This window comes from Phocoena phocoena, chromosome 11 (genome assembly GCF_963924675.1).
Source record: "Phocoena phocoena chromosome 11, mPhoPho1.1, whole genome shotgun sequence".
NCBI classification, from domain to species: Eukaryota; Metazoa; Chordata; class Mammalia; order Artiodactyla; family Phocoenidae; genus Phocoena; species Phocoena phocoena.
This window is the reverse complement of record NC_089229.1, coordinates 63,006,917-63,021,112: the sequence shown is the minus strand read 5'-3', so window position 1 is coordinate 63,021,112 and position 14,196 is coordinate 63,006,917. Positions and strand designations below refer to the sequence as shown.

The following is a 14,196-nucleotide window of genomic DNA, read 5'->3' as shown; positions in this document are numbered from 1 at the left end:
CCAAAGGGTGTGTTCCGGATGGAGAACAGCAGGCAGGGCTATGGGTGACGCATGCCTCTGGTCTAATAAACTGGGTTTTAACTATCTCCTCTTCAGTGTCATTCTTCTCTTTTTTTTTGCGGTACGCGGGCCTCTCAGTGTTGTGCCCTCTCCCGTTGCGGAGCACAGGCTCCGGACGCGCAGGCTCAGCAGCCATGGCTCACGGGCCCAGCCTCTCCGCGGCATGTGGGATTTTCCCGGACCGGGGCACGAACCCGTGTCTCCTGTATCAGCAGGCGTTCTCTCAACCACTGCGCCACCAGGGAAGCCTTCATTCTTCTCTTATTTGAATAGTATTTAGGCCTTCCCACTAAGTGCTTAGAGCTGAGCTTGGCTTGGGGCCAAACAATCAGGGCAGGAGTAAGGAAGCGGGAGCAGGGATACTCTGGTCTTCCTGGGATAGGACAGGCTGACCATCACACCAGGAATGGTTTAACCACTGCGCAGGGGAAGAGAAAGAGGTCAAAGGCAACAAAGATCCCAAAGAGAAGTCTTAGCACAAAGGATTCTTTGGAGAGGGGTCAGGGTCAAACTTCAAAATAAATTTAAAATCTAGAAGCAGGTTAGGTTAAAGGTCACGGGGAAAGTTGGGTTTAAGTTCGAACGTGAGGTAGTTATTGAGGCACTTTATCTATGGAATGAGCCCCGGACTATCAACCAGAAGATCTGGATTCTATGTTTCGACTTCTACTGCTAACTTGTTGGTTGACTTTGCCAAGTTATTTACTCTGAGTTCATCTCTCCTGTTTGTAAAATGGAGTAAACAGTGCGTACTCCTCTTCAGCGCGCTGGGCTTAGAGCAGGAAGAGAAGGAAAGGAAAATCAGCGCTTTGTAAAGTTAAACGCATTGCGCTAAGATGAAGCAGTTACTCCATCACCCTGAGCTGTGGTCCCCCTTTCCAGTTCGTCGTCTGCCTCCGTCGGCCTGGGGGCGCCCGCTCGCAGGGCCTCTCTATCCCAGAGCTCCTCTCTATGGTTTCCCCTCCCGGACCGAGAAGGCTGGAGGGAGTGGTCACACGCCTTTTCCGCTTGTCCCCCCCTCCCCCTAGCCCACAGTCTCGCTGCCCCGAGCCTCCCGTGCCGGCGGGCCGGCCGGGCGGACGGGCGGGCGCGCGGGGGGCGCGCGGGGGGCGGGGGGAGTTCCGGTTCCGGTTCTTTGTGCAGCTGCAGCAGCGGCTCCGGGAAAGATGGCGGCCCGGGCGGGTTTCCAGTCTGTGGCTCCGAGCGGCGGCGCCGGAGCCTCAGGAGGGGCGGGCGCGGCGGCTGCCCTGGGTCCGGGCGGGACTCCGGGGCCTCCGGTGCGAATGGGCCCGGCGCCGGGTCAAGGGCTGTACCGCTCCCCGATGCCCGGAGCGGCCTATCCGGTGAGTGCGGCAGGAGGAGGGGCGCGCTGGCCGGGGGCGGGGCCGTGCGGGGGCCTGGGAGTGACAGGGGTGGGGGGAGGAGTAGGAGGGACTCGCCTGGGAGGGATTCGGGCCGTGAGTTGGGGTGCAGGGAGGCCGTGCGGGGAAGGGAAGGGAGGCAATTAGCATCCTCACCTGCTCCCAGGGGCATTGTTTTCTTGGGGAGTCAGGGTGTACAATCAGGGTGGACGAAGAAGTGGGGCGAAGCATGGGCCTGTGAGAGCTTGTGTGCAAAAGGGCCTAGGCAGCTCCAGCGCCCAGAGGAACACAGAAGGTGTAGCTGGCAAATTGAGGTCAGCTTCTGAGGAGACAGTAGCTGGCAGTACTCTCTGAGCAAATGTGGAATTAGAGATGTCCAATGCGCCAGATACAAAATAGACTGGGGAGAATTTGAGTGTAATCTAGCTGTCTTAGCTTTGGGGCTATATTTGAGGAAGCTCCAGTTATCTAGATTTCACAGAGATAGAGGGCTCTCCTCCCAGCCCACCACTGTGCTCCACCCCACCCCCTCAGCCTTGTTTCATTCAAAGAACTCAGGCCTCCCCCACTTTGCCTTTCTTGGTGGGGTTTGCAGGGGAAGCGATGACATCTCTGGGTCCTCTCCCCTGTGTAGAGACCAGGTATGCTACCAGGCAGCCGAATGACACCTCAGGGACCTTCCATGGGACCCCCTGGCTATGGGGGGAACCCTTCAGTCCGACCTGGCCTGGCCCAGTCAGGGATGGACCAGTCCCGCAAGAGACCTGCGCCTCAGCAGATCCAGCAGGTCCAGCAGCAGGCGGTCCAAAATCGGAACCACAAGTAAGATGACCCCAGGGTGGAGGGAGGGAGGGAGGAGGAGGCCTGTGAGGATGCAGGTGGTGGGAGCCCCTCAACCAAGAAGTGGTGGTGCTGTGTCAGCAGACGGTGCTCATTCTTGAAAATTCTTTGCGTTTTGGGGGGATGGGGGTGTCTGACTTGAGACAGGCTTTGCAGTTCCTTCACTTCACTATAAACGGAGGTGTGGACAGCCTGTCTTCATGTTCTGGCTAGTTCCATCCCATCCTGATAAGAGTGTTTATTCCAAACAGTGCAAAGAAAAAGAAGATGGCTGACAAAATTCTACCTCAAAGGGTGAGTCCAGGCTATTATAGGTCTTCTTGAAGGTGTGGTGAGCTTGAGAATAGAGGTGGTCAGCTCTAGATCCCAATGATATCTTTCTGCTCCTAAGATTCGTGAACTGGTACCAGAATCCCAGGCCTATATGGATCTCTTGGCTTTTGAAAGGAAACTGGACCAGACTATCATGAGGAAACGGCTAGATATCCAGGAGGCCTTGAAACGTCCCATCAAGGTAACAACGCAGGAGAGTGCGAGGCAGAGAGCCAAAGGAGAGGCCGCGGGAACCTTCAGCAGGCTTGGGATGGGAAACCAAAGGCGTAGCACAGCTCTCCTTGGCATTTAAATTACATCTCTCCCTTCTGCCTACGAACTGAGAATTACATTAGAAGCATAAGAACAGAACAGCGAAGGGGGAGGGGCTTTTGATATTTCTTGCACCAGAAGATACCCTGTTGGTGTTTTTGCTACAACTGCTCTGCCACCTTGGGAACCTGGCACCTTGCATGACTCTGTCCATCTGACATCCTGGTGAATGCACTTGCACTCAGGCCAGTGGCCTGTACTCTTCTTCTAGGTGGAATCTCCATCCACCCACCCCAAGGACTGGGTAGACAGTAAGCCAGTCTGTTAGGAGTCATTTTCAGGTTTGGGGAGACCCTTGTCTTCAACATCAAACCACTGAAGCCCCACTATCAATCCTCTTTCTGCCTTCCTCAGCAAAAACGGAAGCTGCGAATTTTCATTTCTAACACTTTCAATCCGGCTAAGTCAGATGCCGAGGATGGGGAAGGGACGGTGGCTTCCTGGGAGCTTCGGGTAGAAGGACGGCTCCTGGAGGATGTGAGTTCAAGGTCCACTGTGGTCGGCATTTAGGGTGGGAGCTGCTGGGAACAAGCAGTATTGTCTGGTTGGCAGGAAGCCTGACTGGTGCTTACAGCTCCTGTTGGGAACAGAAGGGAGAGGGTCACTGTGTTCCCTGTACTAAAATACAATGGTTCTTTGTTTCTGGCTCCCACAGCTTGGCCCCTCTGTGGTATCATATCGAGAACCTTATTGTCGTGGGATTTGATTTGTTGTTTACCTCCTTCCTGATGCTGCTAGCCATTGGACTTGGCAGTATCTGCAGATTTTTCAGTTAGTTTTTTTTTTTTAAACCAAGTGAGTTTGCACTTAGCATTTGGGCCATGCTTTCCTCTCTGAGTCCTTGAGGTCCTCGATCTCCACTGTGGCATCTCCATCTTCCCAGCTTCCATTGGAGACATTTCACAGTTTACGTGGGGTAGATTTCTCTGACAGGCTCTTCGTTGCTTTATGGGAACATCAGCTGACTGGTGATAGCCCCCAAACTTCCCACCCCAGAAGCTCCTTGGAGAAGCTCACCTGCCATTTCCTTATACTCTCTGGCTCTCTATTTATAGCTGTTCACAGGCGAGCCAGCATGAATGCATTTTTCAGGAGAACCAGGGCTCAGTGTCAGAGCCTCCTTTTTCTCTGTATAGGTCCGGTCCATCTACCGGTGGTGGCATGTGATCCAAATAAAGCTGTTTTTGTTCTGGCTTTTTATTACCAGTGATTCATTTCCCCTGTAGAGTCAGACTTTTCTCTGTTTAGACTCGCTTTATTATGTGCAGAGGTTTGGCTTAACTTGCCCCATTTCCCTTGGGGAAATGAGGTGGGTACGTCAGTCACCCTATATGTGTTATAGGCTGCTTCTTCAGGGTTCATTGCTACTGTGACTTGTTCAGTATCCACAGACACATACCTTGCCATCTCCTAAGAGGTTCTCAGAAGACATTTTTGAGTTTTTTTCCCATTGCTTTTGTGGGTTCCTTTATTATGGGACTTTGTTTTGGGGAATTTCTTCTGGCCTTTTCTAACGTGACCTCTCCTCTCTCTCTAGTCAGCCTTGTCCAAATATGATGCCACCAAACAAAAGAGGAAGTTCTCTTCTTTTTTTAAGTCCTTGGTGATCGAACTGGACAAAGACCTGTATGGGCCAGATAACCATCTGGTGGAAGTGAGTAGTTCTGTCCTCTAGGCTTTGCTTTGACTTTATGACTGGAGGATGATGGACTTGGGAGCCAAACATTAATGTCTAGGGAAAGGGGAAGGTATGAATAAAGGGTTACCCCAGGTGTACAATTCCTCCAACACAGTTTGCACGTTGGCCTCCAGGTGGCACTAGCTGTTCAGTTCTGGTACTGTTTGGACCCAAGAGCTTTTCCAGTCTGACTTGTCCCACCTTTTAAATTTTACTGTCTTGGTTGCTGCCCCTACTTTCAAGGGAAATTCTGATGGAGGCCTCTTACACATGCCAAGCCATCTCTGCATCTTGCTTATTAAAAATGGTGAGATGGGGCTTCCCTGGTGGCGCAGTGGTTGAGAGTCCGCCTGCCGATGCAGGGGACACGGGTTCGTGCCCCGGTCTGGGAAGATCCCACATGCCGCGGAGCGGCTGGGCCCGTGAGCCATGGCCGCTGAGCCTGCGCGTCCGGAGCCTGTCCTCCGCAACGGGAGAGGCCACAACAGTGAGAGGCCCGCGTAACGCATAAAAAAAAAAAAAAAAAAAAAAAAAAAAAAAAAAAAAATGGTGAGATGTAGTTATCCACACACCATTCAACCTTTTTCCTGGTAACAAGTGCTGTGATTAAGGGGGTTAACTAAGGGTTCTAGTCCTTGCCAAGGCTACTTTTACAGATCTGGGACTTGCTTTTGGTTCCTGCTCTGTTTAGATTCACATTCCAAATCATCAAAAATTTTTTATTGTAATGCCTGGTTACATAGTGTTCTGAAGACTATGTCAGCAACAGTGTTCTTTGGGATATAGTCAAAACCAGAATAAGACAGTCCAGGGCTCCAGGTGAACTTAACCTGCTCCTTTCTTTGCCAGTGTAGCTGCAGCCCCTTAACCTCAACCACTAAGAGACATGGGAAGGTCTTTACCATCTAATAAGGGAAGTAAGTCATAGAATCAATAGAAATCTGTAAATGTATTGAACTTAACTTTACAGCAGTAGAGCATAGTGGCTAAGAGCGTGGACTGTAGAATCTGACACACCAGAGCTCTGATAGCAGCTCCACCACTTATTGGCTGTTGACGTTAGGCAGCTTACTTCACTCTTCTAAACATTAGTTTTCTCATCTGTAGAATAGGTTTAATGGTGCCTATCTCGTATGGATGTTGTGGGGATTAAATGTGATAATCCAAGTAAATGTCTTAGAATACCCGTGCACATAGTAAGTACCCAACAGATGATAGCTATGTTATTTTACTATACACATGTATATTATCCATTTTTGTGGATAAAATTATCACTGAAAGATCAGGCTAATTTAAATGTGACCCTGAGCAGTCATAATGGAAAGGTCAGTTGACTTACAGACAGGAATCCCAAAGTCATGTGCAGTTTTTTAAAATGTCTCATGCCGTTGCTCTTCTCCAGTAGCTTCAGTAATCAAAGTTGAATATTCAGTCATTACAGAAGCTCTTCCCTCCCACCCCAGCTCTTCCTCTGGGAGAGCACCCCCTGACATCTTCCTCTCTGTAGTGGCACAGGACCGCCACTACCCAGGAGACAGATGGCTTCCAGGTGAAGCGGCCAGGAGACGTGAATGTACGGTGTACTGTCCTGCTGATGCTGGATTACCAGGTATTCTGTGTGATGTGAGGGGGTCCAGCTTTCACAGCCACATCCCATCAGCAGTCTGACATTTAAAGGTTTAAGTCTAGTTGTGGGTAATTTGCCGCCAGACTGTTACCTCCCTAAATATAGGGATAGGGTCTTGGTCATTTCTGAGTTCCTGTTAGTGTTTTTCTGCCCCAGGGAAAGCACCGCATTAATGCCTGTTGACTGACTTGAACGTATGGCCATGCCAGGCACCTCATAATGCACATAGACTCAGCTCATTAGCTTCATCCCAAACTCTTTGGTTCTCTGTAGCCTCCTCAGTTTAAATTAGACCCTCGTCTGGCTCGGCTGCTGGGCATCCACACCCAGACCCGTCCAGTGATCATTCAAGCACTGTGGCAATATATTAAGACGCATAAGCTCCAGGACCCACATGAGCGGGAGTTTGTCATCTGTGACAAGTACCTCCAGCAGGTAAGAAAAGGACCCATTCTTTTGCTCAAGTCCACTGGAGCACTAATTGTGCTCTTAGCTGCTTCTCCTTTTTCCCGCAGATCTTTGAGTCTCAGCGTATGAAGTTTTCAGAGATCCCCCAACGGCTCCACGCCTTGCTTATGCCACCAGAGCCCATCATCATTAATCATGTCATCAGGTAAGCATGTGTGTGCAAGGCAGTGGTGTGCTGGAGCTGGCTTGCACCAGCTGCACAAGTCAGTTCTCAAAATCTTCAGGGATTTTGCAAGCAGGTTGTTAAACACAGTCGTTATTTAAGGTTAAATTATACAAGCTTGCAATTAAATACATTATATTAAAAATAAGGGTAATATATACTCAAAAATTCATCATCTCTGAATTATTATATTAGTTTACTGGTGTTTGTGTTTTCGAGGTTACTTCTGTCTGTTGTGTCTGTATGGTGGAAATACCATCTAATGATGTGCTACTGCACATCCCTTCCCAGCTCCTTGATCAGTGATGTAATGTTGGCATCTTGAAATCAATCACGTCTTCTGTGTTATTAAAACACAGAAATCAGCAAATGCTACAAGTCAGGGCTTCTTGTTCTTCTTCTTCTTCTTCTTCTCTTTTGGAGAATCAGTTATTAGACATTTACCAGCTCATCACTGATGAGCTACGGTCTTTTCTCTGGGTGGTAGGACATTCCAAGCTGAGACTCCAACTCCATTACCTCCATCTGCTTTTCTGCTCAGAAGATGGATGAGCAAGGCATCTCTAGGCAGATATGGAGTGAAGGAAGGCACCTTCTCCTCAAAGCAGCATGTCTTCTGGCTGGATGTAGTCTTTGCCTTCTTTCCTTTATTCCATATTAATTAGCCTTCCTTTCATTAGACCCTGAACCATCATCACTCAGCCAATAGTAACTCCTACAACCTATACACTGGGTCAGTAGAAGCTAGTTTGTCCCATATTCATGGGCTTAAAGTTAGGCCACTTTTTATTTTGCGTGGTATGTGTTTTATTTGAATTAATTTTCAGGGTCAATTTTAGTTTAATAGGGGGAAGATACAGAAGATACTGTAGCGATGGTCTCCTTGTGGGGAGGGAGAAACTTACTTTTCATTGGATATCTTTTGTAACATTTGAATTTTTACCATTGAGTTTTTAAAAAAAATTAACTCTGTTGAGGTTTATATGCAATATATCACACCCACTTAAAATAAAATTTGATGATTTTTGGCAAATGTATACATCCTGTAGCCGTCACCACAAGGAACGTACAGAACAGTTCCGTCACACCGAAGAGGTCTCTTGTGCCCTTTTGCAGTCGGCTCCTTGCCCTTCAGTCTTGGACCATCTTTTTGACCCTGTGTAATTAGGTCTTAGGGGACAAGCCCTTTACCAGGCCCCTTTGGTTTCCTCCCCAGTGTTGACCCGAATGATCAGAAAAAGACAGCTTGTTACGACATTGATGTGGAAGTGGATGATACCTTGAAGACCCAGATGAATTCTTTTCTGCTGTCTACTGCCAGCCAGCAGGAGATTGCCACTCTAGACAACAAGGTAGGGACCATGCCCTGGATAGTTGGGTGCCACCAGCCCTCTATCGCAGCTTCTTGGCTTCTTTTGATTCTTGATATTCATTCAAAACGTACTGCCACCCAGTAAATGCTAGGCACTCTGTTTGGTGCTGGTTGGAGCCAGACACACATGAGTTCTGATCCTTGGCTATCCCTCTTAATAGCTTTGAGCCTCAGTTTCTGATCTGCGAAATAGAGACCATAGTACGTATTTTTATAAGTCTGTTATGAGGATTGAATGAGACAGTGTATGCAAAGACATGACATTGTATCTGGCACATAAAAACAAATGGCCGCTGCTGCTCCTGTTGTTATTAGCGATACCATTATCAGACATAGTCCATGCAAGTAAAGCCAGAAAGGCTCTGGGAACACAAAGGAGAACAGGGAGGCCTTCCTGGAAGAGCTGATGCCCCAACTAAATCTTGAAGGACGACATGGGAGTCAACGAAAGGGGAGAAAGGAGGATGGTGCTTAGGGGCTTGGGGGGCAGAGGCCATTCGAGAAAGAGGGAGCAGGGTATATGAAGGCCCAAAGATGAGCAGAGAGCCTGGCATGTTCAAGAAGTACAAGCTGCTTACTGTGTTAGATAAAGCTCGGGGTGCTGGGGAAAAGAAACTGGATAGGGAAGCAGGATCCTCGTCATGAAGCAGCTTTGCGGGGAAAACTGGCTTATACTTTGTCCTGAAAACTGGAGGGCCTGGTGCTCTTTGCATTTAGAATGATCACTGGCAGGATGGTGGGGAGTGAATTGTAATGGGGGCGGATGTGGAGGAAGGAAGCCCAGTTAAGTGGCTGGTGCAGTGATGCATGTGAGATGTGTCGAGGGCCTAAACTTACGGTCCTGACAGTGAGGATGGAAATGAGTAGGTAGATTTGGAAGGTGTTAAGGTGAATTTGCAGGGATTTGGACACTGGATGGAGACGGTGGGGTGAGGTGTGAGGGAGAAGAGGCATTACGACGACCCTCAGGTTTTCAGCTGGGGTGTACAGTTGTAGTTACTCAGATTGGGAACAGGAGGAGAAGCAGGTATTGGGGAAAGGTAGTGAATTTAGTTTTGGAGAGTTTAAGGTGTCTTGAGATGTCAAGCAGGTGGATTGGTTGGAGTTTGGGAAATGGATTCTGGTCTGCAGACTGGGGACTCATTACCTTGTCAGTGGTACTGGAAGACATACAAGTAGATGAAATCACCAGGAAGAGTATAGAGAATGAGAAGAGGACGAAGAACAAAACCCATGGACCACAGCTTTTGAGACAGCTCTCTGTACCACTTCTTTTCTACCTGAGAGTGTTTCAGGACCCATTTATGCTGTGGATTAAATATTTAGCATGTAGCGTCATCCACAGTGGACATTGTGGAGACTAAAAGGAAAACTTCCCTCACGTGGGGTGTATAGAGACACGGTGCATATCACCTGCTAAGCGAATGCCGAGCGCCTGAGCGGTGGGGCAGCAGTGCCATTTGTGGGCTGCACTCTGTTCTTAGGTTGACAGCGGCACAAGAAGTCACACACTGCCTGCCATTTAACTTTGCATTTCCCCAGTGTGAAAATGTTATGAGCTTCCTTCTTCCTTTCAGATCCATGAGACAATAGAAACTATCAATCAGCTGAAGACCCAGCGAGAGTTCATGCTGAGCTTTGCCAGAGACCCTCAGGGTTTCATCAATGACTGGCTTCAGTCCCAGTGCCGGGACCTCAAGGTAAAGAACCTGGGACAGGTGCAAAGAGACTTAGATCCGTGCGGCATACATTTGCTCTGTTTCCGTAGCATGAGAAAGAGAGCCGGGGGGAAGTGAGGGACCAGACTTTCTTTAGTGTGTTCCAGGGCCCATTTTATAATTAAGTAGGGAAATGGAGGTGGAACCATCAAGTGTTTATCTAGTACTTAACTATGTGCTGTCACTGTGCCCCGTATTGGAGGCGATACAGAGTGGAAAACCTGATCTCTTTCAAAGTAGCACACATTCTGTTCGGAGAAACCATGTTACTGTGATTTAAAAAGTAGTAAATCATGTAAGACATCATTGGAACTCACCAGTACCAAAAAGGTAATACAAAGGAGAAGGGAGATTGATGAGGCTAGAATAGCTAGGGAAGGCTTCATGGAGAATTTGGGATTTGAGTTATATCCCAGAGAGGGGAGCGCCAGAAGCTCAGGCAGGAAGGTAGGAATGAGCGCAGAATGTGTGAGATGTGTCCTCAGTGCTTGCCTGTTCTGTGGTGATTGACTGCAGGTAGCCCAAGAAGAGGAGCAAGGGACGGGGGGTGCCTGAAAGGATCCCTGAACAAGGCAATGACTTGTTGACAGCAGAGGCGACTTTGGGTGTTGTTTTAGTGGTTTGCTAGGGCCGCCGTAGTAAAGTACCACAAACTGAGTGGCTTAAACAAGGGAAACGGTATTGTCTCATGGTTCTGGAGGCTAGAGTCTGAAATCAAGGTGTCAGCAGGGTTTGGTTCCTTCTGAGGGCTGGGAGGGAGAGTCTGTTCCAGGCCTCTCTCCTAGCTTGTGGTAGCTTCAGGCATTCCTTGGTTTGCAGATGGTGTTCTCCATGTGTCTTCATATCATCTTTCCTCTCTGCATGTCTGTCTCTGTGTCTAAGTTTCTTCTTTTATAAGGATCATACTGGATTAGGCCCACCCTAATCACCTTATCTTAGCTTGATCATCTGCAGAGACCCCATTCCCAGATAAGGTCACATTCACAGGTACTGGGAGGGCTAGGATTTCAACATCTTTTAGGGGATACAATTCAGTCCATAACAGATGACAAGGAAGGAAACAAGTCTCTTCTGTGTCTTCCCCCTCCCATCTCCCTCAGACCATGACTGATGTGGTGGGTAACCCAGAGGAGGAGCGCCGAGCTGAGTTCTACTTCCAGCCTTGGGCACAGGAGGCCGTGTGCCGATACTTCTACTCCAAGGTAGGCACCTGGGGTGCACAGGAGAAACTGACAAAAGGCAGGGGTCTGCACCCTTGATGGCGGTCAGTGGTGTTAGGTACCAACTTCTGGTTTGTCTCATCTTGCGCTCCCTCCACTATTCTCCCCGTAGGTACAGCAGAGACGACAAGAATTAGAGCAAGCCCTGGGAATCCGAAACACATAGGGCTTCTGCCACAGCCCTGGTTCGCCTGCGCCGATTTCTTCATTTGGGCCCTGTGCTGCCTGCCTCATAGCACCTGCCTTGGTCTTGCTTGGGGCCTTCCAGGGGATGCTGTTGGTTCTAGGACAACACCAGAATTGAAGAGGGTCTCACATGATACCTGTTACCCTCTTCTTCTCCCACCCCATCCCTTCCTACCCCCAGCTTCCCTTTGCCCCACAAAGTTCCCATGTGCCTGTACCCTCCCCTGGTCTGCATAGGACCTCTAGATAGTATTAGAGAGAGAACCCGTAGTGGTAATCAGTGCATTGAATGGATTGGGCCTAAGGCCAAGTGGTCTTCAAGGGGACCAGCTACACTGATCCTGCCCTTCAGAGACCCAGGAGTTGGGAGCTTTAGCCCCTTCCCCGAGACTCAGGCCTGGGGGCACTCTATAAGCTAGTTGATCTCGGCTTTCCTGATAACAGAATCCAGTTTCCTTCCTTCCCTCCACAGGTTTGGAGCAAACTGTCCCTTCACTTGTTGCCCTCTAGCACTAGAGGAATCCTGGTTCTTGGGCTCCACTGAGCCCCAGGTCAGTCCGCAGCCCTCTGGATTGGCCTGCTGGCCCAATGCTTCTCTTACTCCCTCGTAGGGGGTCCACATCAGTATTGGAGTTTGTTCTCTTAGTATTGCTCCCTCTCACCACATTCCCTGTAGCTGCTTTTTAGGATTCCCTCCTATCTGTCCTAACCCAGGGCATTTGAGTGGGGGAATCTTGCCTTTCCCTGTCAGAGCCCCAAGGGCCCTCACCTAGGGTACTGTCATTGCCGGCAGAGGCTGTTCCTTCCTGCCGTTGCTTGGAGGTGTGACTCATTCATTCATTCCACCCTGCCTCCCCCATCCTTTCATGGAGAAACAGGCCTAAAATCAAACGGGTAAAAGCCCTGGGCCATCCCTGTCTTCCTGTCCCTTGTCTGCCCAGTTGACACCCACTGGTGACTTCTAGGGCACTGAGGAGTGAAAGCGCCTAGGGCTGGAGAATAGCTCTGAGCTGGGTTTGTGACTCTTCCCTCTCCCTGCCTCACAGGATTGTGACTCCCCAGCCCCTGCCCTCAAAAGCTTCAGACCCCTCAGGTAGCAGCAGGACCTTGTGATCTTGGCCCCTTGCAACTGAGATGGTTTTGCATCTTTCCAGGAGAGCCTCAAATTCTTCTTCCAGGTTGTATCACCCCTGAGTTAGCATATCCCAGGCTCGCAGACTCAACACAGCAGGGTGGGAGACAGCTGGGCACAGAGGGGGAATTCCGTTCAGCATGGGCTCTAAACCCGCAGAACTGACAAAGCCCCTGCTTCCCCACCCCCTCCTCAGGCTTCTGCGAGCTCATGCCCCAGCCCTGTATCCCTGACTGTCCCACACTGGGGACAGCAGAACTTCCTCCCTGTCTTCCCCTTCCTGTCATTATCCCACCCCTCCCTTGAAAGGTTCTCCCCAGAGTGACACTGGACAGACAGCCTCTGTCCCTGGGGCTGGAACCATGAGAAGGAAGCTCAGCACTCCTACACAGTGTCCCTGAAGATAACTTTTTATTAATTGAATTACTATGTTTTTTTCATGGACCAAAATTTTTTTTGTACTGTCTCCTTATCGATGTCACCCAGTTTTAATAAAAGAATCTTCTGAAGGATGGGTCCCCCTACCTACTGACGGAGAGCTCTTCCCTGAGCTTTCTTCTTCGATACCATTAGCCATGCTCATGGTATTTGTTCATTTTATTTGGCAGATATTTATTGAGCACCTGCTGCATGCCAGCTGTGGTTCTAGGCACTGGGGGTATGGTGAAAAACAAGATTTCTACCCTGGGGACCTCAGGTTCTCACCTTAGAGCTTGTTCTGTCAGCGCCAGTGCTCCAAGCAGGCCAGGTGCTGGTTGGGAGTAGTGGGCTTCATCACTGGATCTGAGAGTCCTGTCCTCAGTTCCCGTTAAGGAAGATTCTAACAAGACAGTGGCACTGCCATTCCCTCCCTTGTCCTTCTGAACTCCCCAGGGCACCTGCTGGCTCGAGGGTGCTATCCTCGGGTACCTGTGGTCCCTTACACTTGATGAACTTGAGCCTCCTCTAGAATTCTCAGGGCTCCTGTCTTCCTGCGGGCCGGCGCTGTATGAGGACTGAAGACGTTTGTGGTCTGTGTGCCTGCCATTCTTTAAGGTTCCACTTTCTCAACCCTGAGTAAGATTTTAGTTCCTGAGACTGGCGTGGAAGTGCTGCTGTCATCCTCATACTATGGACAACCAAGCCTTCACTGGTAGAGTTGAGAAGACTCGGGATCGGGTCCCATTAGCAGAAGCATGAAATTCTGCTGCAGTTTCCATCATGCCTGCTTCCCACCTGGTGGTTCTTTACTTTCCTCCTTTGTGCCATTACCTAGCTTGGTTCTACTCAAGAAGGGGGTTTAGAACACAGGGTGAAGGCAACTACATTCCAAAGTTGTAGTTAAAAAATTAACTGTTGCCTCCATGCACGTGAACACTCAAGTATTGCGTATGTGCAGTCAAACCCACCGAGGATACAAGCACTGCTCCCAGTCTGGAATGTGGGAGTTGATCAGACTTGAGTGGGGAAAGCAGAAGAGTGTGTGTGTGTGGGTGATGATAACTTGGGAGTGGAGACGATTGATGTCAAGGACATTGAAATGGCATCTGTTTTCACCCAGGCTAATTACATGTGTAATGAATGGCTGATGAACCATTATTAATTTCAAGCAAATCTGCAGTTTGCTCTTGGGGAAAGAGCCCTCGTGGTACAGATAATTGGCCTGTGACAGGCCAATTCTGAATCTCTGCACACTCTTTATTCCTATATAAATGAACAGATTGTCTCCATACTACTTAAAATGATC

At 49.3% G+C, this 14,196-nt stretch overlaps 1 protein-coding gene across 2 annotated transcripts; it reads left to right on the top strand.

The window, feature by feature from the left end:
* The first annotated feature begins 1,203 nt into the window (after positions 1-1,203).
* SMARCD1 (SWI/SNF related, matrix associated, actin dependent regulator of chromatin, subfamily d, member 1) lies at positions 1,204-13,044 on the top strand. 2 transcript variants are annotated; one of them, XM_065887635.1, is made up of 13 exons: positions 1,204-1,403; positions 2,056-2,243; positions 2,513-2,555; positions 2,653-2,775; positions 3,261-3,383; positions 4,444-4,560; positions 6,092-6,193; positions 6,485-6,646; positions 6,727-6,824; positions 8,059-8,194; positions 9,792-9,914; positions 11,033-11,134; positions 11,265-13,044. In XM_065887635.1, exons 1-13 carry the CDS (start codon positions 1,227-1,229, stop codon positions 11,316-11,318), a joined length of 1,548 nt encoding a protein of 515 aa, XP_065743707.1. In that variant the 5' UTR covers positions 1,204-1,226; the 3' UTR covers positions 11,319-13,044. The 2 variants fall into 2 exon arrangements, with proteins under 2 accessions (XP_065743707.1, XP_065743709.1); XM_065887637.1 differs by lacking the exon at positions 9,792-9,914 and having other exon boundaries at positions 1,227-1,403; positions 11,265-11,318.
* Positions 13,045-14,196: the final 1,152 nt, after the last annotated feature.

What these genes read in the sequence shown, in the direction of transcription:
- SMARCD1 (XM_065887635.1), top strand. Translation starts at nt 1,227, where the DNA reads ATGGCGGCCCGGGCGGGTTTCCAGTCTGTGGCTCCGAGCGGCGGCGCC. An exon ending in TGCCCGGAGCGGCCTATCCG is followed by an intron (nt 1,404 to 2,055) that starts GTGAGTGCGGCA and finishes TCCCCTGTGTAG; the next exon opens with AGACCAGGTATGCTACCAGG. An exon ending in TGCTGATGCTGGATTACCAG is followed by an intron (nt 6,194 to 6,484) that starts GTATTCTGTGTG and finishes GGTTCTCTGTAG; the next exon opens with CCTCCTCAGTTTAAATTAGA.